The 27,921-nt window shown below is 44.8% G+C and overlaps 2 protein-coding genes across 6 annotated transcripts; both read right to left on the minus strand.

Annotated features, from left to right (window-relative positions):
- Positions 1 to 921: 921 nt before the first annotated feature.
- FLCN (folliculin) lies at positions 922 to 12,565 on the minus strand. Of its 2 annotated transcripts, none has more exons than XM_048321177.1 (12): positions 12,332 to 12,565; positions 10,812 to 11,090; positions 9,470 to 9,616; positions 8,603 to 8,824; positions 7,838 to 7,998; positions 7,022 to 7,113; positions 6,117 to 6,307; positions 5,441 to 5,554; positions 4,963 to 5,086; positions 4,571 to 4,702; positions 3,233 to 3,338; positions 922 to 2,468 (listed from the first exon to the last, which is right to left on the minus strand). In XM_048321177.1, exons 2-12 carry the CDS (start codon positions 11,058 to 11,060, stop codon positions 2,267 to 2,269), a joined length of 1,740 nt encoding a protein of 579 aa, XP_048177134.1. In that variant the 5' UTR covers positions 11,061 to 11,090; positions 12,332 to 12,565; the 3' UTR covers positions 922 to 2,266. The 2 variants fall into 2 exon arrangements, with proteins under 2 accessions (XP_048177134.1, XP_048177133.1); XM_048321176.1 differs by lacking the exon at positions 12,332 to 12,565 and adding an exon at positions 12,138 to 12,221.
- Positions 12,566 to 13,882: 1,317 nt separating this feature from the next.
- Positions 13,883 to 27,629, minus strand: COPS3 (COP9 signalosome subunit 3). Of its 4 annotated transcripts, none has more exons than XM_048320862.1 (12): positions 27,525 to 27,629; positions 24,548 to 24,677; positions 23,554 to 23,666; positions 23,404 to 23,453; positions 22,448 to 22,540; positions 21,562 to 21,741; positions 20,483 to 20,623; positions 19,269 to 19,442; positions 18,368 to 18,454; positions 17,953 to 18,066; positions 17,296 to 17,376; positions 13,883 to 16,977 (listed from the first exon to the last, which is right to left on the minus strand). In XM_048320862.1, exons 1-12 carry the CDS (start codon positions 27,577 to 27,579, stop codon positions 16,924 to 16,926), a joined length of 1,272 nt encoding a protein of 423 aa, XP_048176819.1. In that variant the 5' UTR covers positions 27,580 to 27,629; the 3' UTR covers positions 13,883 to 16,923. The 4 variants fall into 4 exon arrangements, with proteins under 4 accessions (XP_048176819.1, XP_048176820.1, XP_048176821.1 ...); XM_048320863.1 differs by lacking the exon at positions 27,525 to 27,629 and adding an exon at positions 27,442 to 27,464; XM_048320864.1 differs by lacking the exon at positions 21,562 to 21,741.
- Positions 27,630 to 27,921: the final 292 nt, after the last annotated feature.

Below are 27,921 nucleotides of genomic sequence, written 5' to 3' on the forward strand. Positions count from 1 at the left end.
GTGATGTTGTTGGCCCCAGAGCTGGAGGCAGCTCTGCAGGTGGGAGTCTCATGAGGGCAGAATAGAGGGGGACAATGACCTGCTGGACCCTGCCTGGCTGAGGAGACAGGGGTGGCAAAACCAGTACAAAAAGGCTTTGTCTGTAACTGCAGCCAGCAGTCACCCAGCACTGGGTCCATCACCCGGCAGCTGCAGCACTCACCGCTCCCACCTCGCTCCCAGGTACACGCTGCTCAGCCAGGCAGAAATCACACTGGAATATTTATCCAGCATCAATCAGTTTGTCTCTAAGGCGTATCATTTGGAGGGAAGGAGGGTGGTGAAAGATGTCTGCAGACATGATGCTTTTGTTAATTAAGTTGTGCACATTCCAGCTCTTGTTGATGGCAAAGGGAGCACCCGCGGCCTCACCTGCGAGCTGCAGGAACCTGCCCAGGCAATCATTTGGTAATCCCACATATAGATGTGTTTTGGCAGGCAAGCACAGCTGGGGTGTAGGTTCACTCACTTGGCAGCTCTCCCCCTTCTTTCCTGTGGGCATTTTATAAGTGTTAAGTTAGTGGTTTCCTTGCCCTGGCTCAAAACTGAGTCTGGTTGTCCATGACAGCCTTGGTTCAGGTCAGGATGGAGAGGGATCAACATCGTGCACGACTCACCAAGAGCAAGGGAGAAGCAGCAGCCTCGGGCTCGATCTCGTGACCAACCAACCTTTTGTTGTTTTGGAACAAACCACTGGAGTAGGTTTGTTGGATTGCTTGGGAGAGCTGAATTTTTTAAAAGACAAAACCAGTTCAGCAATCAAAAAGGTCTCAATGTCAAATGATGCCAAACTCACCTGCTCTGTTACGCAGCTCTGGACTGGACCAGAATAGTTTTAAAATAAAGAGTACTAGGTCAGTCTACAAGAAACTAATACAAAGATAAGCAGAAAAGAACTATATTAAATCCTCTACATTAGATTTTGGCTATGGATGCAGGAATTTTGTGGATCAATTGCTGCTTCCCCCCCCACAACACACACACACATTGAAAATGAACATAAAACCAGGCTTTGTTCATTTTACAAAAATAGCTCTTATGAGATTTAATGCCTGTCTCCATTTTACAGATGTTCCAGACAAAAATCAACCTGCATATTTTATATATAAGAACAGAACTTGTGACAAGCTGGAACATCCTCTCTGAGCTTGAGTGAGTGTAGAAGGTCACCTGGGTAAAACCTGCCTTTAGCTTGTTCAAAATATCTGTGGTAATGTCAAGTGTTCCCAATAATGATCCAGAAAAACAAAAAAAAGACATAAATCCCAGACTTCACAACAGAAACAGTGATTCCTTACAGTACAGATAAGGAATATCTGGTTAGGTAATTAAAAAATGCACCAAGGTTTTCATCAACTATTAAGCAAAAATGGCTACTATAGAGTTATATAAGGGAGCACCTACAGGTTGAATCTCTTCTGCTTAACTTAATTAGGAAGCTAAAAAAGACAGAAGAGAACCTTATCCTGGCGAGGTTATCTTAATTACCTGGAAGTTCTGCAACCACAGGCAAAACAAGGCGAGTATTTTCCCCTCTGAGAGGCAAGCAGGCTGCATTTTGAGACTTGTTATTTTACAATTCACCCTCCCAGACAAGATTTCCAAAGCAAATGCTAAAACCGTCTCAAGTTAAGATATAAATAAATAAAGAGGAGTGACAGGACTCCCGTGGGATATCCTGACTTATGCTACAGCAGAAAATAGTCTCTTAAATCTGAGCACAAAGTCGTTTGAAATAATTTACATGTGATCCATACCCTGTGACGTGTCTCTTATTTTTGGTTCTTGTTCTCTCAGGCATTTAGGAGATTTATGAGGGATTTCAGTGAGATTAACCATATGCACTCCCAGGAGTTCTGGATGTTGTCACAGGCCTGCCAAGGAATCCAAAGGTGAGGCCTGCTGCCACACCATGATGCTTAATGAGGACAGGATGGGATTTTAATTAATTTAGCTGGTTCTTTGAGCATTGCTGTGTTTTAGTCTCGAGTGTGCACATCTAGATTGAGCTGAGTTCCAGGAGAGACAGAAGCACTGTGGATTAGCACTTATTAGTCCAGTCTCACAGCAAGTAGAAAAGACTCAAGTCACTCTTCAAGTTGGTTTGAGGACGAGGAGAATAGTGATGAAGCCTCACTATCCACCTAAAGCACATGCTGCAGGCTCAGCAGAGGTAACCAGGGTTCCCTGCTCTTCTCTGAAGGCAGCAGGGGAGGTTGGGCACCCTTTAATTCCGGGACTCTGAGGACGTTGGGCTGCGAACTGTTGACATCAGGTGGGACTTGTACGTCTTGCTCAGGCCGGTCATCCAGAACTTGAGAAGCTTGACATTGTCCTCCTCTGCAGCTCCCAGAATGCTCAGCAGTTTTTGGGTATCCTCCTTGGGTCTGCTGTCCACTTTAGTGAATTTAAAGAGGACTTTCACTTTACTGCAGGAACAAGAGATTCCTGTCATTATCAAATGGACTCGCACGCATCAAACAGGGAACAAGGAGGAACTGGAGCTTCTCTTGGGACCTACTGCAACTAAATGTTAATAAATCCTTCAACCAGTGTTTCATGGAAACTATTCTCATGCTTTGATGAAGGAGGGGGATTAGTTAGGGAGATGACTCATTTGCAGTAATAATGGGCATATTTCTAGTTTGGTTTTTTCACTCTAGCAGAAAGTAGAACAATTAATAGTGACAACTGGGAATCTTCCCTGGGAGACAAATCCAGGGCCCATCTGGCCTTCAGGTAAATTCACAAACTCGTGATATTCCATCAATTATTTCACATGACTGACTGGTCTTCCTTTACAGCTACCTGCACCTCTGAAATGCAGTGCCTGAAGGCAGAACCTGGGCATGTGTTTGGGTGTTACCTGTGCTGGGGTATGGCCACGCTGACAGGCAGAGAGGGATTTGCACATTTAATCCTCCTAACCAAGGTGAGGCAGACAGGTGTTGTCATGCAGGTAACCTACAGATGTGTGTACTGAAGCATAAAGGTTAAGAACTGCTGAAAGCCAAAAAGAGATTTAGGACTAGAGTAGAAAATTCTTAACTCCTGACTTAATTTGTTCTGTAAATCCAACTACTGCTGAACTGCAGCAGAAGTCACCTGACTTAAGTGTGTCCTGCACTCTGCTGTAACTGTTCCAGGAGCAGTGCCAAAGCTGCTCCCCTGAAAGCAAGGTAGCTCTACTTACTTCATCCACTCCTCCTTCAGGCAAACAAGGCACTGATCCACAACATCCACGGAGAGGTTCTGGTTGGTCAGGGCAGCTTCGATCTTGTTCAAGATTGTTGGGCCAACTGCAGGAGCAGAAAAAGGGGGAAAGGGTGAGAAAGAGGACACACAAGCCAAAGGTTACTGCTTACACCCTTACTACTACTTCTTAAATATATCCCCCAGTGACCTGCTGGGATTTCATTTCCATGGAAGAGGAGCTGAAGATCATCCCATTAGAAAACCATCTGATCCAAGATGCAACATGGAATTCAGTGAAGGACCCTGGGACATCAAAACAGGTTCAGGGGCCTTTGTTTTCTTCAGCCCCACTTCTTAACTGCTGCTTATCTTTTGTTGTGCCCTTATCAAAAGATCCTTAAAAACAAAAGGTTATGAAAAAGCCTTCATGCTTTGTACATACATATAAAAATATGAACCCTCAACTTACTCTTGATTTAATGTTCCTCTTGTTAAGGGCAGTTCCAGGATACTTAGAGAAAAAATAAACCAGCAACCAACCCAAGGCATTCCTGGACCACTTTTTGGAAGTCCCTAGGAGACTTTTTTCCCTAGTAAGTTTGATGGTGTGGTGGAGAAAAGACCTTCCAGTGATTATTTTTGTCCAGAAGTTTCTGGACATGCCACTGATTGGATGGAAAATAGACTGGTGTATTCATACATGTGCAATAGGAAGAGCACTACGTAGAGAGAAGTCTCTGCTTTGCTTCTCTATCTTCAGGGACAGAGAGGAAGGATGAGTCATCTGCCATGTCTTTTGAGACACTCAGTGAGGCCAATTCATCTAAATTAAGACTTCACAGAAAACATGAGACTGATGGACCTTACTCAAATCACACCTTAAGTGCACATGTTCAACTGCTGGAAGGAAGTAGGTAAAATTACATAAAAAAGTCTGGGTATTTCTGTATCAGTCATATTTGGCTATCAAGTGGAATGTGGAAAATTAGTGATGTTGTGGTCCTTACAAGTTAGTCTTACTCAAAATAAATACTCAAGTATTCCAGGATTGAAAGTGTAGGCTACAGAATTTCCCTACAATTTTTCTTACACGTATGTTACCGAATCCATTTCTCATTTATGAAAATTAATAGGCAAAATGCTGATCTGGTAGAACAAATCTTTTATAATTGAACAATCTGTGGTGAACCTCACCTCAAACAGCTAAACCCCAGCTGAATATTGACCCAGCTTCTACTCCAACCTCCTTAAGGGCCAGTACATGAAAACCAGTTAAAGATCAAGATGCTCTTTGAATCTCAGTGACAGAGGTTCTTTCTGCTTTCAAATCACCCACCTCGATCTGCTGCAACAGGGCTCCCACTGGTGACAATGAACTCATACTTGTTGAGGGACTGCTCATCATCAAACAGGGTTGGGTAGAGGCTGGAGCGGGTGGCAGCGCGGACTTCCACGAGGACAGCAAACTCTGGAGCAACAAGAGTCCAAAAGAACGTGAGCTGTGCTAGGGCAGATTCCAAAACACAGCTACAGACCCTGCTATGGTCAGTGCCTAGAGAAGGTGTCACATCTTTTAGTCACTGACCAGGCAAAGACATGGGGAAAACAAAATGAAGCAGTTCAGGCTTTATTTCATGCAGGCAATACTTATTTAAAAAAAATTAAAAATCTGGTGTCCTTTAACATGAGATGACAGCGAGAGGAGAAGGTTCTGCAAGAGGTTCTTACCAGATGACAGGATGTGGGGTGGGATTTGGACATGTGGGCTCAGGCCTAGGAAGTTGCACCGATAGGCCTCCTCATACTGGTCACTGTAGGGGATGATCCGCACACACCCGATGGGCAGCATCGTCTGCAGGGGGAAGGAAACCAGTCAAGAGAAACTCTGGAAGTAAAACTAAAGGACAATTGTCTCCCTGACTTCAGGGCTGACCAAGAGCTGGAGCACTGCTTAGGCAGATGCTCCTGATTTGGAGGATCGAAGTAACCTACTCAGCTTGAGAGCCCATGCAGTCGCTGAGGACAAGCAAGACACCCAAAGGTTGTGCATGTTTTTTTGGGCCTTTTAATTGTTGTTTTTCTCAAAAACCACATAATTTAGAACACACTCTTCACAAGATTACATATCAGGGGCAGATCATTATAAAGGCTGGAGCAGTAGAGAAATACATGTAAAAATATGCAGCCAAGAAATAAATGTTTCTACCCGTAGCACATCAAAGGCAGACTGGACAAGATCCATATCTTGAGCTTTCCAGATGACCTGGTTCCCCATCAGAACATGCCAAGCTAGCATTCGGAATGCTGATGCCCCAAGAACCTGGAAAAAAAAAAACCCAAAGCATTCTGCATTGGTTACAAAAATGAGTGAAATGTCCAGTTTGCCCCGTTAAAAACATGAGTGACAGGTAGGAAAATGGCTAGAACTGAACAGCAGGAACAAACATGGAAATTTAGCACATGAACCTTCCCCCTCAGCCAGGTCACTGGGAGCACTGGAGAAAAGCAAGATCTGCACAGAGTAATTTATTCTATTTGTAAATTATTTTTCCTCTCTGAAACACTTTTTTTAAAGGCAAATATTACTTGGCTTTAAAGATGCTGCACAACCTCTGTATTAAATTACTGCTCTTGGGAAGAAGAGAAGTGCAGAATTTGAGAGAAATCATCTGACTCCACCCCACATGACTGATGATCACCAGAGGCCCACATGAGGAAGGGAGCATGCCTGGAGATGCAGTTCACATCATGTTCCTGGCTGGGCAGGCACTGTGCTGAACACAGCACCAGGACATGTGCAGATTGCAGGAAATAAATGTATCTTTTAAAAAAAAAGACATTATCAGGAGAAAAGAGCTTGTGGATTCAGCACCCTTTCTTACCTGTCTCATGTGCCTGAGAGAGCGAAAGACAGACAACCTTCTGTGAGCTATGTTCCAGCTGTTGCAATCTGGCATCAGAGATGTTTCAGGGGAGCTTTTGGACAGCTCCTGCCCTTCTACAACATCTGGCTGGGAAGAAGGCTTCTCTTCTTCCTCAGAACCATCCCAGCCTTCTGACTCTTCTTTCAGATCTAGCGGAAAAAAAAAAAAAGCCAGAGTGGTCATAAAAATTGCTGCTGTCTAGGAATGGAAACTGGAAAGTGCCCACATGGGTGTATGTGGGAAGAGAGAGCTCAGAACACAGTAACTGAAAGTACTGGCAGCAGCACAGACACACCGAAGTGTTAATGACGTGTTAATTCAGATAAAAATAACTATTCAAGGGTCAAGAAGGAATTTTTCATCTTCTACAGAACAGAAAGTCATATTTTTTTATCAGCTATGTTCTCTATTCTTGTTTTAAAAGTTATAGCCAAAGCTTTGTAGACTCTAGTCTAAATGGGTTGATAAAATAATTCAATGCAGGAAAAAAAACCCTATGATCCTTTACTTTTAGAAAGTTTGTAGAAAAAGAAGCAAGAAATGCATATGTTGTGACTGCAAATCCTCCTGGCTATAGAGATTCATTGGGAGGGCCAGCCCAGCCAGAGAGAACAATCTTGATGATGCAACACTGCTACTCAAGTGACAAACACCACGTGCAGAGAGCCTCTGAGGTGCCTGGATTTCACATTCCTGTCAGAGCCATCTCCAGATGGGAGAGTGGATCAGCTGCTTCAGGGACTACCATGAAGGTAAAGGAGATGAGCAATGTTTGTGCTTAAGATGCTGATCAAAGGACCCAGGGTTTCACCATCTAAAGCATTCTCAGAGGGTCTTTGCAGCTCTGGAAACTTCTAGCTCACCTGCAAGTTTCTCCATCTGAACAAGGGTGTCTTCTGTGGGTGCTCCCTCCAGAAGCTTCTCTGTAAGCCGGCTACCACAAGCTTTCAGAAGCCTGGAGACATTGAAAGGAAGAGTAGCAGGGTTCATGCAGCTTGCCAGGTGCAAAAATCCAGTAAGACACTTGGTGCCATGATGTCAATAAAAAATCCAGCACTAACCAGCACATCCCTGTGCTTTCATCAGTGTGGGACTATCGGCCCATCTTACAATCCCTGCCATGCAAAGTCACCCACATCCCACTGCTCTGCAATTTCTTTGTGCAGCATGCTTATCCCCCATCCAAATCACATGCCAGTGTTGCAACCCTCCCTGTGGCATCTTTCCAGGGAAGTTTAATGAACCAGTCAGGCACTGGAGCAACTGGACTCTCTCAGAGCCCAATGGCTGCATGTCCCACGCTGCTGATCCCAACACAGAGGCACTCCCAGGTGAACCACCACGGTCTGTCACATGTGAATTCGGGGTGCAACACACTGGGGGTAGGAGCATCTTTTATCCTTCTTCCACACTTCCACACTGCAAAACCTTTCCATCTGCACAGCCATGGCCTCTATTAGCTGCCACATTAGTTTTACTTCACAGTAAAAAGACATTTATTTGTCCTAAAGGCATCAGTGTTGGCTCTTTCCAGTTCAGATGCTACTCAGCAAAGTCTAAGTATTACCTCAAAAAAAAAAAAAATACCCAAACACTCAAATCACATTCCCAGTCTTTCAGGATATGGCAATATCCTCCTCAGGAAGGAGCTGTACAAGCTGAGAACAGCAGCGCATTACCAAGCAAAGGAGGTGTGCAGACAGGCCCAGAGGTTCTCGTCGTTGGTCAGGGATGTCAGGGAGCGGGCGGCGTTCCCGTTGCGCTGGTGCAGGAAGGGGGTGAAGGCTGTGTTCATGCGCTGGGCACGCTGGGGGCACCCAAACTGCTCTGCTTCAAACACCTGCACACACAACAAGGGCAGCGTCACAGACTGAAAGAGATTCAGTGTTTGCACAGAGCTCAGCCAAATAATCACAACAAAAATACCAAGTGAAAAGGGTGCGTCACACAGACCCATCCAGTTACAGGAAAACAGAGAGAAGGGACATCTTATTCTTAGATGGACTAAAATTATCACTAGGTAACATCTGTGCTCCAAAATCACTGTCCTCCCCAGATTTACTTACTTGCATTTGTAACAGAGCTGTTGTCTACCAGGCCTGTAAAAAGCATCAAGTGTTTCAAGTGACAAAAATACCCTGTTCCTTCCCTCCTACATGCCAAACACAGAATCCTGGAATGGTTTGGGTTGGAAAGGACCTTAAAATTCAACTTGTTCCAACCACCCTGCCACATGCAGGGACATCTTCCACTAGACCAGGTTGCTCCAAGCCCTGTCCAACCTGGCTGTGAAGACTTCCAGGGATGGGGATACACACCATTCTCCTTGTGTCAATCTTAACAATTACCCTGGCATGAGCTGGATCAGCTTTTTGACTCAGCTGTCAATCAGGGATCGTGATGCTGCACTAACATTGAGCCACAGGAACTCTGCACTGACCCACCTTCAGCGCTTTGCCCTGGAGCTCATCAATGATGCCTCGGATTTTCCCCAGCAAGAAAGGCCAGGAGTTGATGAGGTAAATCCGGTCCATCATGATGGTGATGATGCTGTACCAGCGCTGGAAACCTCGAGCCAGGCTGTCTTTGATAAAGAAGGTGTGGCTGAACACAAAACCATGCTGTTCATCTCCGAAAAAAATTGGGCCTTCACGTCCTGGGCAGACCTGAAGGGAAGGGACACACACCAAAGTCATTAAATACATCACAGAGTAACCAACTAAACAGCTTCCTGCACTTTAACACCCACTTGGTAAATAAATGAAGCCTTTTTACGCTACTACCCCAAAAGTGTGGTCCAACAGCCCTCCAGAGGTATCCTACAAACACTCCAAATCCTTACATTTAACTGTATTTTAAGAATTCAGCTCCATTCAACTACAATACTGAGAATCCAGAAGGAATTTTGCTGATCCTGACACACAATTGCTCATTAATCTGTAAGGTTTTTCCTTCATATCTGTTAGAGGATGAATATTAATGGTCTACAAAGGGCACTCAACAACAGATTCGGAGGTTTTTACAAGAATAGGTTATCTTACAATGAAAATTAATAAGCACAAGGAATGAAACCAAGAAGGGGATATTTTTAGCCTCACAACATGAGAGGAAGGAACCCTCAAGGTTATCAAAGATCAAGCTTAAAAAATACCACCAATTCTGGAATAAACAGACTTCTGCGCCTGTCTTTCCACCTCGTTCCCTCAGTGTTTCAGTCCGCACAGAGCAGCCAGGATCAGCTAAGGAATATCTTGGATCTGAAGTGATACAGGAGCCATAAATAGTGTTTCCCTGTCCTCCAAGGCAGGTACCTCACAGCTGAGGCTGCGGACGCAGGCCTGGCGCACGATGCTGAACAGCTGGGGGTGGTTTGGGTGCTGGTGGCTGACGTACTTGATCGAGGTCTCTTTGTCATGGCTGACGTACCCCGGGTGTCCTCCTGCAAGAGAGCGGCAGCCCTGAAGGCAGAAAAGCACATCCAGCCATAAATGAGAGTGCAGTTATCTCAGGTTTCCAAAGAGTTCTGAAGCTTTGTTCCCTCCAAAACACCGTAAAATGTTATTCACACACACAGACAGGAACACAAAGACTCAGAACACAAGGAATGTGAATCAGGGTCAGGATTTGAGCTCAGCTCCTCACACAAAACTCTGATATACTTCCTCTGTTCTTATGCTCATTTTCCACTATTTAATTTCATTGTGAACTTGGTGCTGGCTCTACAGCTGGTAAAGTTCAGTTACAGCAGCTGTGAAACCAACTGGCCAAACAAAACTGGCTCTACAGCTGAAGGGAAAGTAAATAATAAATATGTCAGAGCAAGTACTGATAGAAGACAAGTATGAGAATCATAGAATCATGGAATGGTTTGGGTTGGAAGGGACCTTAAAGATCACCTCGTTCCACCCCCTGCCATGGGCAGGGACACCTCCCACTGTCCCAGGTTGCCCTAAGCCCGGTCCAACCTGGCCTTGGACACTTCCAGGGATGGGGCAACCTGTGCCAGGGCCTCACCACCCTGACAGGGAAAAATTTCTTTAGTATATCCAACCTAAATTCCCCCTCTTTCAGTTTCAACACACTGCTCCTTGTCCTATCACTGCAGTTTCTGATGAAGAGTCCCTCTCTGGATTCCCTACAGGCCCCTTCAGACACTGGAAGGTTGCTGTGAGGTCTCCACACAAACTTCTGTTCTCCAGGCTGAACAGCCCTGAACGACTGAGAATATACATTTTTCCTATTGTTTTAATTGATTTTGCTTTTTATATGTTTCCTAACCAATACTGCTCTTAAAATTATTATTAATAAATGATCTGACCTAATCTAACAAAGTAAATGCTCTTTGAGGATTAGGAAAGCATTTCTTATCCACAAGAGAATCACAGAATCACAGAGCTTAAAGACCTCAAGGTCCTGTCAAGGTGTATGTATTCAACAACAGCTCCTCCATCCTCTTGTGATGGATCATTAGGATTAGACTTAGGGCTAGCTTGCAGTTCATGAGGACTTGGAGATCTTCTGGCACTGACACATACAAAACAAGTTCTGTTCACATTTTTTTCTCTCTAAACAATTGAATTTACATCAGAGAATCCCAGAGCCCTTTAGCCAAGCCAAGGACACCAATGCCCATACACAGATTTTCACACTTGCCTCACACATGTCTGATTTCTTTGGCCCTGGGCTGCTGGAGTCGGCGCTGGCCCCTTCAGCCGGGCTGTGTGAGCGGATCCGGCTGCTCATCTGAATCCCACCTTCCTCCTCTTCTGCCTGTTCATTCTGCCCGGAGATGTCCCCGCTGCCGGCGCCCTGCGGGAGTGGTGAATGCAGGACCTCGGTGCAGAACAGGGTGCGAGGGCCGTGGAGCTCACAGAAATGGCACAGAGCAACGATAGCGTTCATAGTGAGGGCTCAGCACACCTGCCAGGCTTCCTGCAGCCAGGGAGAGAGCACACGGTCAGCACACGGGGTATCATAGCATCTCTCAGGCCTCACTGGTGCCAGTCCTGTTCTGCATCCCTCCAGGAACAGCTGGCCTTAAGCTCAGCCTGAGCCTGGGAACTCCAAGACCATCGAGTCCAACTTGAGATCCCCACCTTGACACCCAGACCAGAACACTGAGTGACACATCCAGTCTTTCCTTAAACCCCTCCAGGGATGGTGACTCCAACACCCTCCTGGGCATTCCACTAATCCAGGACCAACCTTCTGTGTACTGATGGGACGGGCTCGAGCAACCCAACCTGTTGTGCCCATATCCTGGACACTGAGCCAGGACACCTCAAGCCCCACGGGGGTGAATGAGGCTGGACCAACCCCTCATGCCCAGACACCTCCAGTCTTACAGGGACAGGTTCAGGGAGTCCCGGAATGGTTTGGGTTGGAAGGGACCTTGAAAATCATCCAGTACAACCTCCTGCCATGGGCAGGGACACGTTCCATTATCCCAGGTTGCTCCAAGCCCTGTCCAACCTGGCTTGAACACTTCCAGGGATGGGGTAGCCACAGGTTCTCCGGCCAACCTGTGCCAGGGCCTCACCACCCTCACAGCGCAAATTTCTTCCCAATATCCCATCTAGCCCCGCTGTCAGTTTGAAGCTTGTCCTGTCACTCCAGACCCCTGTAAAGTCTTGCCCCATCTTTCCTGTAAGTTCCTTTAGGTACTGGAAGGCCACAATTAGGTCACCCCCAAGGCTTCTGTTTTCTAGGCTGAACAATCCTTATTCTTCCAGCCTTTCCTCAAAGGAGAGGTGCTCCTCTCCTCTGACCAACTTGGTGGCCTCCTCTGGATCAAGGCTGAGGTCACACAGACCCGACCCCCGTGCCCGGAGCCTCAGGCCGGAACGGTCCGGCCCTGCTGAGCGCCCGCGGATCCGAACGCCTCAGGCCCTGCCGGACCTGCCGGCCCCGTGTCCGGTTCCCCGTGCCCCGTCACCCCCGGCCCAGTCCCGGCTCCCCGTGCCCGGAGACCCCGCTCACCGCGGCTCCCCCGGCCCGTCCCGTGTCCGCGGGCTCCTGACACCGACTGACCCACCGGCCGTACCACCCTCACTGCCAGCTGAGGGGGGGGACAGGGGCAGACAGCTCCTCGCCCGCGCGCCCGTCGACGCCGCGGAGAAGCGCGAAGATGGAGAAAAAAGTAGGAGAGAGAGAGATGAGAAGCCCGTTCGTACCGTGGGACTGAGCTGGCCGTCCCGCCGTTCTCCTGGGGAACAGCTACCTCCCCGGCTGCAGCAGTGGCTCGGCCCAGGGCCGCACTGTCCGCATGGGCCGGGCGGAGCCATTACCTCAAGGGAGAGGGGACATGAGGAGGTATAGAAGGCGCCTCCTCCCCTCGCGCCGCTACACCCGTCCAGCTGTCACAGCGCAGAGTGGGAACAGTGGTGTTTGATCACCGGGAACACGAGAAGGGACGAGCGGCAGCCTGCGACCCGCGGGGGCCGCCCCGGGAGCGGGCCGCGCTCCCCCCGCGGGGTGGTACGGTCCTCACTGTGGGTCACGTGAGCAGCGGGCGCTGGGAGGGAACCCCGGGCGGCCGCGGGCGGAGCCCCCAAAGGAGCCGGGACGGGAACCGGGAGCGGGGGGACGCGGCGGGGCCGGGGCCGGGGGCAGAGGCTGCCGCGTTAGCGAGCTTCGCCATCGGCTGCCGCAGGGCCTCTTTCCGGCACTGCCCCCCGCCTCAGGGCGGTGCCGTGTTCTCCGCAGGCTCGGCGCGACTTCTCCACTGGAGACTCAGCACCCACTGTCTGTCTTAATTCTTTAAAGTGCTTAGAATGTAAGATTATGGCAGATGAAGGCTTCGAAGTATTGTCGTTTCCCGATTTATAAAGCAGCTCTATGGTGTTTACTCAGGTACAGCCCGGGAAGACCAGGGAGCAAATGCCAAAGTTAAATCTGTTCAGGCTCTTCATTTCCATTAAACTACTACAGTTTCTCTTCAGGGTATCAAGTTTAAGTATTAAAAGATTATATACCTCTAGGAATCTATGACAGAAAGCTAAACCAAATTCCATGTGAACTATTAGGCTTCAAAATAACAAAGTACCGGATTCTTCCCTGCCCCTTGGAGTTGCCCCTTACAGAGTTTTAAATACCCGAATCTGAATGAAAATAGTAAATTTTCAAGAATATAACAGCATAGATTATTTAACTGAGTAAAACTTGTACTTCAATCCCAAGAAAAGAGCAGCTGATACCACTATAAGACATGCCTCTGGATCCAAGCAGCCACACATGGACTAATAATTACAGCTCTGATAAAAACAATACCCAGATGGCCTGCAAGATGGATTATTACAGAAACACAGAGGTCAGACATGAATCCCAGAATGGTTTGGGTTGGAAAGACCTTATGGACCATCCCATTCCAACCCCCTGCCATGGGCAGGGACATCTTCACTAGACCAGATTGCTCAGAGTAAGTGTTCCATCCAAAATCCCAAAGCCCATCTAGACAAGGACCTGCAGCAGCACTTCTCAAGAAAGACACAAAAGAAAGACTATTTCTACTCAGAATTGCTCAGGAGAGCACCGAGGAGTCACCAGCAGGGCTTGAACACCTCCGGAGCAGAGGGCACTGCCACACAGAGCAGGCAACCAGCAGCCTCCCCAGTCAGCCAAAATCATCTCCTGAAAAGCAACCAGAACAAGAGATCCCCCCCAAAAATCTAAGGAAAACCCAAATACAGAAGACCTACAATCTCATTTAAGACAAACTAAGAATGCCTCGTTTGTTATCTTTATTTTCCAATAGTACATTTAAACAACTTCTCAGGACTAACCTCCTGGGCCAGCAGGGCCACGCAGAGAACATTTCCTAGGTTATACAGATTGCCTATGACAACACAAACACGGGGCTGTGGCTGTGCTGTGGGACACAGAGGGAAGTTGTGGAGAGGAGGCAGCTGGAGTTACTCAGTGGAGCGATGGTTCAGCGGAGGTCACACACTGGGGCTCCTTGGTGGCACAAAAACAGGAGTGGGGGTTGTACACAAACAGCTTCCAAACATTCCTTCTTAGAAACATTTCAAAATCTCACAGTAACTGGCCTAGAGACCCCTCCTGTGGCTATGAACTGCAGTTGCACATCTAACGCTGCCTTCAGAAGTGTATTTTGCATCTTTGCTAATTAAAATGTATCAAAATCAGAGTCAGATATCAAAGCATGCACTCAGTATTCCCTGGACACATCTTGTGACCATGCACGATGGGAAGAAACAGCCACGGGACCTCTGAGAGTCCAAGTTGGGAGCAGCACAGCACGCAGTGTTCCTAGATTTGAGCAGAAGTCCTTCCTTGCAGTAAATACAAATTAAAACCAGAAAGCCCAAGTGTTCTCAAAGCCTCTCGGTTGACCACAGCCCATGCCATTAGTTCCAAGACTTGGAAGGAGCTGCTTCATTAAAAATCTGACTTAATTTCAGTGCTATCTCAAGACATGCAGATGCCAGACCATGTGTGTTTATCAAACTAGGACTTAAAAGCCCTTCCCTGGAGCACTTTTGGTGAATGCTTTATCTACTGATACTACAGGTAAGACCTGACTTTGAATTTCTAACAGAATTCAGACATTAACAGCACAACTATCCACGCCAGAAAAAGAACCTCAGCCGTTTTCTAACTTTAAAAGCATTTGCCCTCTTAAAAATCAGATATATAATGGAATATATCACTTGAAACTATTACACAGCTATTTTTGCCATCCTGTTGACGTGAGCATGGATTTGTTTTATCTACTTTAGGCAAGAAAAAAGAGAAAAATCTAGAGCTATTTGCCAGCTGCATAGATTAGTTTGCTTCCAATTTCACAGCTGGGAAACCATCCTGCAGCTCTCAGCAGGTAAATCCACGCTCATTACTAGGAACTAGTAGTGTAAAAGTGGATATTCCTGTTTTTTCTCCAACTCTATGACAGCATCCTGAATACATTCTCCTCTGACAAGGGAGCCACTGGCAAGGAGAGTTGAGCCAGGCACATTTCTGGATGGGTGGGGTTTGGGGTCAGTTGTTTGCAGCCCCTTCTGGGAGTGCCACCCGTGGTTGTAACAATCACCCTGCTTTGGGCTCCAGCATCACTAATTACTCATTTAACACTTCCATGGGACCAGAGAGGAAAATGGTGTATGTTCAGCATTGAAATGACTGCAGGATTAATTAGGATAAAAACCTTCAAAATCATAAATCTCTTCTAGTTCCAAGGTTGGTAATGCAAGTTATGAAAAACCCAGGATTTTGCTTAAAGATCAGGTATAAAAGTTGTCCCAATGGAATTCTCTCTGTTAGGAAGTGATGAGCTGCTCACACTGTGGACCTCCACTGTGTTCAATAGTGAACTGCTATTTTATACTTTCAGAAACATCCTTCACCACCAACCACAATCTGGGACACCTCTTCACCAGAAAGCAGCACCCTGCTGTCACAGAGGCTCTGCTAGACATGGGACACCAGTTTTAAGTGAAAACCCCAACACTTCTGTATCAGCACTGGAAGCACAAATGGAGCATTTTCAACCACAGGTGACCTCAATACATACAAACTTCACACAGCAAGAGCCAGGAATGCTCAGCTCCTGCCTGGAAACAAGCTGGCAGGGTAGCAGGAGCAAGCAGCTCCTGGTCAGGTGTTTCAGTAGGAAGCAGTGGCTTCTCATTTTCTGACTTGATGACGGGTTTGTATCTGCCTGACAGGAAGGTGTTGGAACAGTGAGAATCTTCAGATACACGAGAACAACAGAAAATTAAACAGCTCAATGATTTAAGGGGTGAAGCACTTTAAAGAATCCAGTAACAAAGTTTTAAAGTCTAAAATAGTAAATTAAAAACCAGGTATCATTCCAACATGTTATCTCAGAAAAAATCCTGCATTTTGAGAGCTGTATAGAATTCTATTTATATTCCATGCAGAAATACTGGTTTCCACCAAAGAAACTATCAGCCTGTTGAAAACCTTCATGCCAGTTGCACAGGAACAAACATTTAAATTTCTTTCAGTGTAAACAACTTCCTACCTAGAATCCTCCAGGACACCAACGTTTTCCAAATATCCTTTTGTTTAGGTCTAGTAAGTTTCATCTAAGAGCAAATAATATTAGCAGATATTTTGTACCAGAAACTTAAAATCATAAACAGCTGTCATGTATGTTTTCCATATATGATTCCTACTTTGCAGCAAACTTCCTTACAAGGACACGTTGACATCCTCATCCTTTGGGGAAGAACAGTTCTCATTTCCTCCTTTACAGACAGCACCAGCTACATTGGGCATATGCAAATTCTCTACATTATGATTTGCTTCAACTCTACCCCTCTGCCCCCACCACACATACGATAAATCTGCACTTCGAGCCAACTTTAAATACAGAATAATGAACCAGTAATTATCTTGTTAGTGAACCAACACTAGTTTGTATTCTTCCCTGAATAACACTTTTTTTTTTGCAGAAGAGAAGGACTGCTACAGAAACACGGCAACATTCAAACCCTTTAAAACAAAAGGTAGATTATTTAATGCATTAACGATGTTAATCTGAAGATAAATAAATCCACAACAGACTTTTAAGTTTCTTTTGAGATTTCCTTTTTCTTTGCAGAGAATATTTCTGATATTATACAGTACTGAGAGGGTGTTCTTTTATTTTCTTAATGTCCAGGTGAAAAGCAAAGCTCAGTTCTCTCTGCTCTCTTTGTGGAACTCCTCAATGCCCTGTTCCAGGCGTGATTCTTTCATAAGCTTTTACTTGAAAGCGGAGTGGTGAGCAACATTAATTTCAAGAATAACTGGATGGTTTGGTCCCTGAGTCATCTTCTTGAGAGCCCATACTCTGAAAGGGAGAGAGTTAGTTCTGTTCAGAAACAGGTCTGCAGGCTTGAGAAAGACAGTTCTTTGAAGTGAACAGGCAGGAAAATAAAGTGCCTATGAAATAACATGCACTTCATTTTCTGGTTGAAATCACTACAGGATTAATTAGGAAAAAACACCTTCAAAAATAATAAATTATCTTTCTGATGTGTCATGATGTTTATGCACATATTATTAATAAAGTATAATAACAACACTGTAAATACTGACATTCAGTACAACACAGTCACTGCACTGAATGAATCTCTCACATACCCTTACTAGACATTGTATCAATTACCTTCTGCACAAACTGAGGGTTCACAGTGATCTCTTGATCCATGGCTTTCAGTCGTTCATCAAGCTCTATACATTTCAGCATCTTAAAAATATGTACGAAATTGATTACTTTGACCAGCTTGCACCTGATCTTCAAGACGTTTCATGGCTGTGCCATGTAGAACCAATAACTTTTGCCATCACTGAAGTTCCACATCAAATTGTTCTCATCCCTCACCTCCCAAACAGAAGTGTCAGACCATTTTTTATTCCCTTCATTTGATCCATGTCTTCCTAACAGCCCTTTTTAAGGCCATTGATAAGACAGTCCCATAAGGGTCAAACACCTTAACCTACAGGCAGGTTATTGAGAGCCAATGGAAGTGATCCTTGAAGATTAAAACTCTAAAAACAATCTTTCTAATCCATTCAAGAATCTTCCCATCACCAACAGCAAGCAGTCAGTCTCCTGAAACAGCTCAAGCTGTGCAGGACACAATGGGGAACACGTTGACAGAGAGTATTAATCTAAAATCTGTGAAAATACTGTAAAGCAGTCAAATAATGATTCACAGTCCTCACTCTCTGTATCTAAGTTACTACACTGGCCTCTGCCAGCAGCTCTCTGATTACAGACTAAGGTTCTTTGGTAAGAATTCCAAAAGCAGTTGAGATTTACCTCCTGATCAATGTTATGAAGCATAGCTGGATTGTTATATTTTTCAGGATTATCATGGAAACAGACCATACCATCTTTCTGATTAATACTTGCAAAGATTTCACCATCTTCTATCTGAAATGACAGAGGGTTTAATAGAAGTTACCACCAAGAACAGAATTTCAGGTAACTGCAACACACAGACTCTTTGTGGAATTGTCTTAACTTGGTTGCTTTTATTTCCCACAGGTTCCCAAAAACACATGATTCCTGCCTTATCCTACGAGGAGAACAGCTTTTGACATTTTTTGAGAACAGTCTAAACACCACAGCAGACTGACAGCATTTCCTCCACCACGAAAAAGAACTGTTCAGAATGTGCACTGCCAATCCAAACACTAATTATGGGGTAGTTTAACCAAGTCAGAGGTCTTACCATGTGGAGGACGTATTTTTCTGCTTCTTGGGGCCCTGACAGCTGCACTCGACTTGCCATGTCTTGTAATGACAATGTTAAAAACGTCTGAAATTTAGAAAGTATCAAAGTGTTAAAACTGGATGTTAAGGATTTTCCCTGTTGATGCTTCATGGCCTGTGTAACCTGACTGTGGAAGTCTGATGGGAAGAAACAAGTGGAACACACAGTTATTAAAGGGATCATGAGAGTGAGTCAGTTCTTTCTCCTGACATTAATTTGTTACACTGAGCACGTATGGAGTCATTACTCATTCCTGCAATTTCATTTCATGTCCAACCTCTTCTTTCACCTTTCTACCCAAAAAACATGACTCTCCATCCCTTGAATTTCCTTCAAGAGATGAATATAAAAACCTCATTATGAGATTTCTTTTCTACTGCAACAAATATCATATAAGCTTGCCAAAAACCAGCTTTCCCCAATCACCTTTCAGAATTAATCTGATCTCTCAGCTGATGGGGTAAATCACTTCAGTGCTTCTGTTTTTCCTTTTATTTCAAGCACTTCCAAAATCTGTCCTATTCACTAACTCTTTTCTAATGAAGTGGCCTGTAAAGTTCAGTTTTTCTATTTTTTGAATAGGGATGAAGGTCACTGGGTTAAAGTGCTCACTTTTTTGATTATCTACGAAAACCTCGTGGGCAAACCCCCTTGACAGACAGACTGAATCACCTTTTAAGTAATGCATAAGCAGGCAACTGAATTGTTTTCCTATACAGGGCATTTTAGTCTCCTTTGTTTCAGACACCAATCTCAGTTATAGTAATTTCTGTCACATCACTGTGTTATCATTTAGCTCTAAATTGAATATATTTCAGAAATACACTCTTAGAGGAAAACTGCTCACAGTTTCTCTTACCTTGGTTAGCCTCTGAATATTCTTTTTGTAGAGAGATGACAAGCACTGCTTAACCAGCCCCATATTGTTATCCCTTGTGAAAGTTTCACTGTGTTTGTTCACCAGATTACGAAGCTCCGAGGGTTTATTGGTTGAATAAACTTGTGCTAATTCATGGTAAGCATTGCTAAGAGGCTGCAATTAGAAAAATGAGAACCCTTCTTAAAGAACACAGTGTTCAACCAGCCTCACAAAATCTGTTCAGTGCTCCAACATTAGAAGCCATGCAGGCATGGAAGTAAATTTAAGTAGCTCAGGCGTTTCTCATAAAAGGACAAGATACCCATACATGGCTTTATGGCAAGGACAGACCCTCATACACTAAATCTGTGTTACTGCAGTGTAACATTTAATCAACATCATTCCAGGACCTCTGTGTGACAGTTTTACTTACAGCAGTGTGAAAAAACTCTCTCAGTTGACCAGCTGAGTTGGAGGTAAGTAGGGTAAGTAGGGTATTGCCTGGTCATTGTATTTGTTCTGCCCTCTAAGACAGCCATCCCTGACCACATCGGGTCACAGCATCAACAGCAGAGACTCAGAGGGGGAAATCAGTTCACCTAAATTACCTTAACATGTTTTGAGCTTGTTTATTAGTCTCTGAAGCTAGAAGAATTTTGGAACTCTCTGGTCACAAATCAACAAACTCAGTGTTAAATAGGAACTAACCTTTAAAATTATGTTACTTAGCATCAGACCTCTCTCAGCAGCAGTTTTGTCTCCCACTCTACACCTCCTATCTGAATGCTTACAGACTCCAAACTTGGCCTTTTTTTCAGAAGCTTTTATTCTTAAAAAACCCTGGGGTTTGGGAATAAACTGTTTAGCATTTTGTACTTCAATCAGATGAAGTTACAGGTCAAATCTTTTCACAAGGACACTGCAGCTTGAAAGCCAAGTGAAATCTGAATATTTTTTAAATTCTAACATAAAAAGCTGTAAAAGAATGTGCAGTATCAGCAAAAGGAATATTGATTGGTATTACTCAACCCTGAAGTTTTCCCAAATTTTAAAAACCTTTATCACCAATATCATACAATCATAGAATGGTTTGGGTTGGAAAGGACCTTCATCTCACTCCAAACCCCTGCCATGGACAGGGACACCTTCCATTTTTACACATTTACAAATTCAGATTTGTTGATCTATTATTTAGATGTATTTGCAATACTTACCTTAATGAATCTACCAACTATCTGGGAAGTGTATTTTGGTAGCTGCTGAACTTTGCCAAGTAGTATCAAAGAAACTAGGATATACTTTTTATATGATTCCAACATAATATGACTGACTGCCATGGCTGGAGTAGTTATTGCCTAAGCAAGAGAGAAAGAAATGGAACAGAAATTTAGTCTGCTTACTGGTAGATCCTGGTAGCTACTCCATGAACAAAAAACTCAATTTCCAGCTGCATGCAAAAAGGATACAGTGACATATGAAATTCTCCTTTGAGCGCTGAAGCTTAACTAACTTCTGTCAAAATTAATTATCCAGAAATACACGGAAAAAGGAAATTTTATACAAGCTACTCAAAACATATCACGTTACAGCAGTGCCTGTCTTAAAACAGCCCTGCTCAGATACAATCAGAACTTCCTTCCTTGGAATATATCTAAAGTACCAGAAGTCACCTGTAGCTACTTGTGAACCTGGATTTACACGGACCCTCAAAGAGGTTTTATAAAGCTGTTACATTATCAGATGTCTGCAGAATAGGGAAAAAGGAATTTAGTTTACTGTGATACTGGAATTACTCAAGAGCTGACCCTTGTTTACAAAAAGGAAAAATGCTGCACCAATTTGTTTGGCACATTTCACAGCATTTCCCTCACATACAAAGTTTTCCCAGTTTTGCTATTTCCTTTTCTTTCCCAGATAAAGCAAAACCAGAAAATATTGTAACAGCCTTGAAGAAGCATAACTCCTCTCATAAAAGTAGCCAAGGCCTTAGCAAAATCACTGGCCTATTTATTAAGGACGCACAACCGTGTGTCAGCCTGTGACCTGTTTCTGTGCTGCAGTTTCAAGCAGGCAACTGAAAAATATTTATAGTGAGATAAATTTAACATCACCCTTTGAGCTGCACAGCTTTACAGTGCAATAAGGCTGTAAGAGACTTTCTTAAAGGAAAACACCTCCAAAGACAGTTTGCTTGTGACAGTTCAAAGGTGCTGTGTTTTCTCAGCACTGTTACACATCTACTTTTGCCTTTCCAGAGATCACACTACGGACTTATAATTTCATTTCATGTTACCTGTTCATAAAAGTAGAGTGCTCTTTCAAAGTTCTTTAGCCCAGTGTATATCATCCCACCATAGTAGTAGTAACATAAAAAGTGCTTCGCATCATATGCCCCATTCTCTTTACAAATATCCATCATGTCCACATCTAGATACGGGAGGGCAGGTTTAAAGCATTTTGCTAACAAACAGAGCTACAAGAAAATAAATCAAGTTTTCATAAATTAGCCATTTCCATTCAAATTTCCATGAGAAGGAATTAAAACTACATTAATTAATACTACTGCATAAATATCACTCTCCCACAAGTAAAAAAACCAGAGCATGTCAGTAGTGGAGTAACACAGGCTGAAAACCCTTAACAGAGATTATGAACTGTTATAAAATTATCTGACTCGTAGAAATTAAACTTTGACAAAGCTGTTTGAAACTCCAGGCCTGTCAGCACTAAATATTCCTCTGAACGTTCCTGTCAACTAAATCCCAGGAGCCATGAGACAGAAGCACAAACCCAGGCCAAAGACACTGAGACAAACATGTCTTTTGTCAGACTTGAGCAGACAGTAGCTGGATATTACACTGATATCACCCCAGATAAGCTTTGTGTGACTTTCAGCCCACAGAGAAGGGATGTCAAAGGACTTTCTGAAGTCATAAACAAAATCAAAGACCTGAGGACATGCACTGAACATTTAAAATTAGTAATTAATCTGTATATCAGATTCAGATTTTATTTCAGTATATCATCTTATTTACTACTGGGAAAAAAACCAAACAAAACAAAAAACCAATTGAAAATCCATTCTTACACTGCAATATGTGAACACGCATTTCCTTGAAGGTTTATCGGTATTTTATAAGCTTTTATTCTCACAAAAAAAGCCCTTCTGACCCCCTTACCTGGCAGAGATCTGCGTGTATTGAGGTCAGCTGGTTTGTGTTCATCTGCATCTTGTCTATGGCTTGTCTGAGAATGCTAATTCCTCGCAGGGGCTGTCAGAAATTACATCTCTTTCAGATAATTTCTCATAGATGGCAGCACATTGGATCTTATGTTGACACTTACAAATGAAAAATAACACTAATTGACAGGTTCCATTAAGTAATAGTTAACTTGAGGTTCCCTTTTTGTAGGATATCGCAGTCTCTTGGAAAATAAAATTAACCTTGGCTACACAACTTCTCCTGATAAAGTCATCAATTCTGCTCCACAAAGCCAAGCTCATCAGGAATACAGTAATCTCTATCAATAAGAAAACCGTTCTTGACTGCATGACTCCATCTAAACTCCCACCAAATACTAAAGACAAGGCTCTCACTTCACTCCACTTTGAAGTAGAGATCAAATCTTGTCTATCTCAAGCTAGATTTCACCAAAGTGGCCTGAAAAGTCAGGATTTTAGCAACAAAACCACTGGGCAAATATTTCTTAATCAAGTTTCCTGCACACTGTAAGGCATTTCATATAAGAACATGATATAACACCAGTGAGAATAACACTGAAACTAAAATCACTGGCTCAGCAGTGCTAATAACCTTTGCAGCTCTCTCCTCTATTCATGTACACATTGTCTGAAGAACATTCTTGGTACTGCATATTTCCTACTTTGTGTGGGAGAGCATGTTTTTAGGTGACTCTTTTCCCCAAAAAATTATCTTCCTTAGGTTTTCCCTAAAGAAATCTTAGGATTTTGAATTTGGTTCATTACCTTTCAGTAAGCTTAACAACTAAGGAGCTGCACAGAAACACCGCATGTGAAGTTAGTGGCAAATCTTTATGGAGTAAGAGGCTGGTAACATCCCCTTTAAGCCTTGGGTATGTAATGGCTTATTTGTACTAGATGATACTTGCTCACCTGTTTTCTCTCCACAAGGGCATTTGTTAACTGGTGGCACAGGCCAGCAACTAAACATAGTAAAAAACAAACAAGAAAACACCCCAGTGAAAAAGCAGTATTACCAAACTATCCAAAAATATATCAAGTCTGAAATTAAGCTTAACTTACAAGTGTCTGTTGCATATCTAATGTGTTCTCCATTACAAGTGCTGATAAAAAGCTGCACCTGTGAGAATAACGTTTCGAAGTCAGGGATGCTGGGCATAGAAAACTTCACAAACCTGAAACAAAGAAACAAAAGGTTTAGCATTTATTGCTTGGGGTTCATAAAAAAGATTAATCTTCACTCGTAAGTCTTTACATGCAGGTGCTTGCAAACAAATCCAGAGTGTTTATGAGACATGGCATAGGATTTCCCCAGTAGCTGCACAACAACATTTGAAAATACCTTTCTCTGCACAACGTAATTCTCAATTTAGTGCAAACTACAATGGCAAACAAATATCATTTTCAGTACTATCAGTATTTTGTTTCAAAAGTGTAGTAGAATCAGCACTAGAATTCTGGTCTTTCCCTTAAAAGATAATTTTAAAATAGCTGTGGAACCTGCAGATAGTTCCCTTGAAATCAGATACAGCCAGTTTGAACTTCAAGACTAAGTATCTTAACCTTAGTTCAGCATCCCCAAGGCAACTCAGGTTTTATCTTAAACTCCAGACAGCAGCAAGAGCCTCAGTGCTGTCTAAAGACAAACACCCAAGACCCACGATAAAAGACCATTTTTTAGTGGAACAAAACGTCTTGCTCCATGCTTACAGTTCAGTGCATTAACGGCCTGAAAATAAAGTTTAAAAAGCTCATTTTATATGTTTTTGCTGAACACATATGGAAAAACACTTATCATGGAATCCCAGAATGGGCTGGGTTGGAAGGGACCTTCAAGCCCATCCAGTTCCAATCCCTGCCACGTGCAGGGACACCTTCCACTATCCCAGGTTGCTCCAAGCCCCGTCCAACCTGGGCTTGGACACTTCCAGGGATGGGGCAGACACAGATTCTTCAGGCAACTTGTGCCAGTGCCAGAACGAAACACGTTTCTTGGCTGACAGTTCGGCTCATTGCCTGAAGTTTTAATATTTAGTTAAAAGCAAGCAACACTTACAAGACAGCAAGAACACCTAGTGAGTGTTCCTGTACATCCAGGGCACCGAGCACTGTATCCAGATGGGAAAGATTTTTTGCTAGCAGCTCTCCACTTTTATTGATCAGTTCACAAAGCTGGGTCATTTGCCCTGAAAAACAAAAAGCATTGTTGTCAAAGCCTAATTAGAGAACATTCACCCATTCCCATACCTCATTATAACCTGCTTCCCTATGTAACCTCAGGAAATAGTAGTATCACCCCAAGTTTTAATTTTCTTTAATAAAATAGGCATTCATTTTCTACCCACCACATGGTTTTTTTTTTTATAAAACAAATACCAGAGCTTCTTCCTTGCTGGTCCTCAAGCCCTACCCACCCTTCAGGTCTGCTCATAAGCATTTTTTTGAAGTAGACATTAAAGTTACAACTAAGTACCTACAACAAAAGTATTTAAAAACCTGTCCTTAAATTTACTTTGTACAATTAAAACGACAATGTTATTCTATATGGTGTGAGCTATGAACACAGCATGAAAAGTGACTCCTTTGATTTAGGAAGGTATGGTAAGCCCCAAAACCCTTATAAAGAAAGCAGATCCATTCCCATGAACTGCTTTCAAGCTCTTCCTCCCCCACAATTAATTGAATTAATTAAAACTACGCCCTTCTGAAGCAGAGTATTGTTTCAATGTTCAATCCTTGCAGATTAGAGAGAAAAAACAGAGGTTCTCTCACCCTTAACAAAAGTCTCCATAAAATGAGGAATAGTGCCTCCATTCAGAGAGATTTACACTACCCTCAGGTCTCTGGCCTTTTCCTTTGAGAAAGGAAAACTTTGGAAGTTCTAGCAATGAAATGTTAGTTTTGAAGTGACAGAGGGATCAAAAATTCCAGATGGGGGACCAGAGCCCAGAAACTCCAGAAACTCTCCTCCAAAACTGCTCTCCTCCATATGGAGTTAAAAAAAAGATATAATACATGGGAAGGAATGGGCTTGTAAAACTCTCTGTGTTTTGATAATGGAGTTCAGGCACTGCAAAACCCTAGTTCTGGTGTCCTCCTTATTCCAGAAATCCACCCCTTCTACAGTTCTATCACCTAGCATTCCCCTGAAAAAACAAAGCCAACTCCCCAAACAGACTCTGAGCAAAGTGGTCTAGTGGAGGGTGCCCCTGCCCATGGCACAGGCTGGAAAGAGATGACCTTTAAGGTTCCTTCCAACCCAAACCATTCTGGGATTCTGTGATCTAACCCTCTACCCACACCCATACACTGAACAACTTATAGTCTAAGTAGAAACTCCCATACCAGGCCCAGCTAAATGTCCCTTTATGTCACCTCCCAGGCAGCCAAATGACAGTCAGAAACCACCAGAAGTACACCCATTTCTCCTGAGTGCTCTCACGTCCAGCTGCCCGTCTGGCTCTGGATTAACTTTCACAGAATCCCAGAATGGTTTGGATAAGAAGGGACTTTAAGGATCATCACATCCCAAACCTCGGCCATGGGCAGGGACACCTTCCACTAGACCAGGGTGCTCCAAGCCCTGTCCAACCCGGCTTGAACACTTCCAGGGATGGAGCAGCCACAGCTTCCCTGGGCAACCTGTGCCAGGGCCTCAGCACCCTCACAGGGAAGAATTCTTTCCTAATATCCAATCTAGCCCTACCCTCTTGTCAGTTTGAAGCCATTCCCCTTTTCCTGTCCCTCCAGGCCCTTAAAAATAGTCTCTCTTCCATCTTTTTTGCAGCTCCCTTCAGATACTGGAAGGCCACAATTAAGCCACCCCAGAACCTTCCCTTTTCCAGAACAATCCAGATCATCTCAGCCTTTCCTCATAGCTCCATCCCTCCAATGATCTTGGTGGCCTCATCCGGACTTGCTCCAACAGGTCCATGTCCTTATTGTGCTGGGGACTTTCTCACAGAGAACATCTCCCTAGCTCATGCCTCATGGAGAACTTCCATAAAGCCAACCAGTCTCCCCCTTGAGCCTTCTGCACCCCCAAAAACTTGTGATAGAAAGTTCTCCAGCTCAACTACAGGAGAACAAAGATCCATCTTCTATCTGGTTTGCACCCACACCTTGCAGGTATAAACTGTCTCTAGAGTAAAAATACTTTGTGTTTAATAAGCGAAACCAGAGTAAGAGAAAGCTGGAGCTCAACCCAAGGACTGCCAGAGATAAAACCTGGGGCCACGTTGGGAAACACCAATTTTTGATCAGCTTCTGGAGGAAACATCTTAGGCAGAGACCAGTCAGAACACATTTCACAGAGCATCAGCACAGAGGGAAAGTTCAAGAACCAGGAAACGCTGCGCCCACACACAGTAAAATTAGGAGTTTGGCAGGGAAACTAAGAAATTCGAACCGTGATTATTAAAACCCTTTGTGAACACGTGTTTACAGTCTCAGATCTGTCACAGAGTTCGGTGGCGGGGCAGGACTCTCTGACCCTCTGTCCATGCTCTGCTTGGAAATGTAGAGCACGGAAACTTGGACAGTTCAGAAATATATTTTAAACCACACTTATCACAACCGGCCCGTTCATTACAGAAGTGACAGGCTGGACCACACAATCCCAGTTAAAGCCCTAGCGATGCTCGCTCCTCCATTTCAAAGGCTCATATTTTGTCAGGATCACTGGTGCGGGCTCCGCTACCGAAACCACCCCACGGGAGAATCACGGAGCTCCGTGAGAGCACCGCCGGCCTCTCGTGCCCTGTCACACCGCTGGGATCCCGCCGGGGCCGCCCCAAATTGACCCGGGCACGGGGCCCGCAGCCCCCGAATTAACCCGGGTTGGGCCCCGCAGCCCCGGGGGTGCAGCAGCCCGGACCCGCGCCTGAAGGAGCGGCGTGCGAACGGGCAGGCCCCGGCCCGCCCCCCCGTCACCCGCGCGGTTTGACGAACTCCTTCGGTATTCGCCGTCCTCCCTCGGCCCCGCGGGCTCGCCCCGTCCTCCCGGTCGCCCCGGCCGGCCCCGTCCCCCTCACCCTGGGCCGAGAGCTGCCGGACGCTGTTGACGAACTGCTCCAGGGCCGACGCCATCTTGGCGGCTCGCGCCGCGGCCGCGCGCGCTGAGGGGCGGGGCGGGGGAACGGCGCGCGCCGGGAGCCGCCGCCCGCCGTCCGCCAATGAGGGGCCGCCGCGGGGTCCGCGCGACGCCCGCCGCCGCGCGCCACTTCCGCCGCCTCTCGCGAGAAGCGCGGTCGCTATGGCAACCGCCGGCCCCGCGTCAGGCGCGCGGGAGGGGCCGTGACTCAGCAGCGCTGGGGGGGGGGGGGCAGTTGTGACGTCATGGCGCGTCACCACTCCGCGACATGAGGTGTTCCGCGACACCGGGACCCCCGCGACACGAGGGCCCACGTGATAAGGGACCCCTGCGACATG

Source organism: Corvus hawaiiensis, chromosome 16, assembly GCF_020740725.1.
Source record: "Corvus hawaiiensis isolate bCorHaw1 chromosome 16, bCorHaw1.pri.cur, whole genome shotgun sequence".
NCBI lineage: Eukaryota > Metazoa > Chordata > Aves > Passeriformes > Corvidae > Corvus > Corvus hawaiiensis.

Coding starts and splice junctions, on each gene's coding strand:
- FLCN (XM_048321177.1), bottom strand. CDS start 11,060: ATGAACGCTATCGTTGCTCTGTGCCATTTCTGTGAGCTCCACGGCCCT. Junction 8,825..9,469: donor TCCGCAGCCTCAGCTGTGAG/GTACCTGCCTTG, acceptor CCTTCCCTTCAG/GTCTGCCCAGGACGTGAAGG. Junction 7,114..7,837: donor CTGCACACCTCCTTTGCTTG/GTAATGCGCTGC, acceptor CAATGTCTCCAG/GCTTCTGAAAGCTTGTGGTA.
- COPS3 (XM_048320862.1), bottom strand. CDS start 27,579: ATGGCGTCGGCCCTGGAGCAGTTCGTCAACAGCGTCCGGCAGCTCTCG. Junction 19,443..20,482: donor TAGTTGGTAGATTCATTAAG/GTAAGTATTGCA, acceptor TTCTAATTGCAG/CCTCTTAGCAATGCTTACCA. Junction 17,377..17,952: donor TTCATAACATTGATCAGGAG/GTAAATCTCAAC, acceptor CATATTTTTAAG/ATGCTGAAATGTATAGAGCT.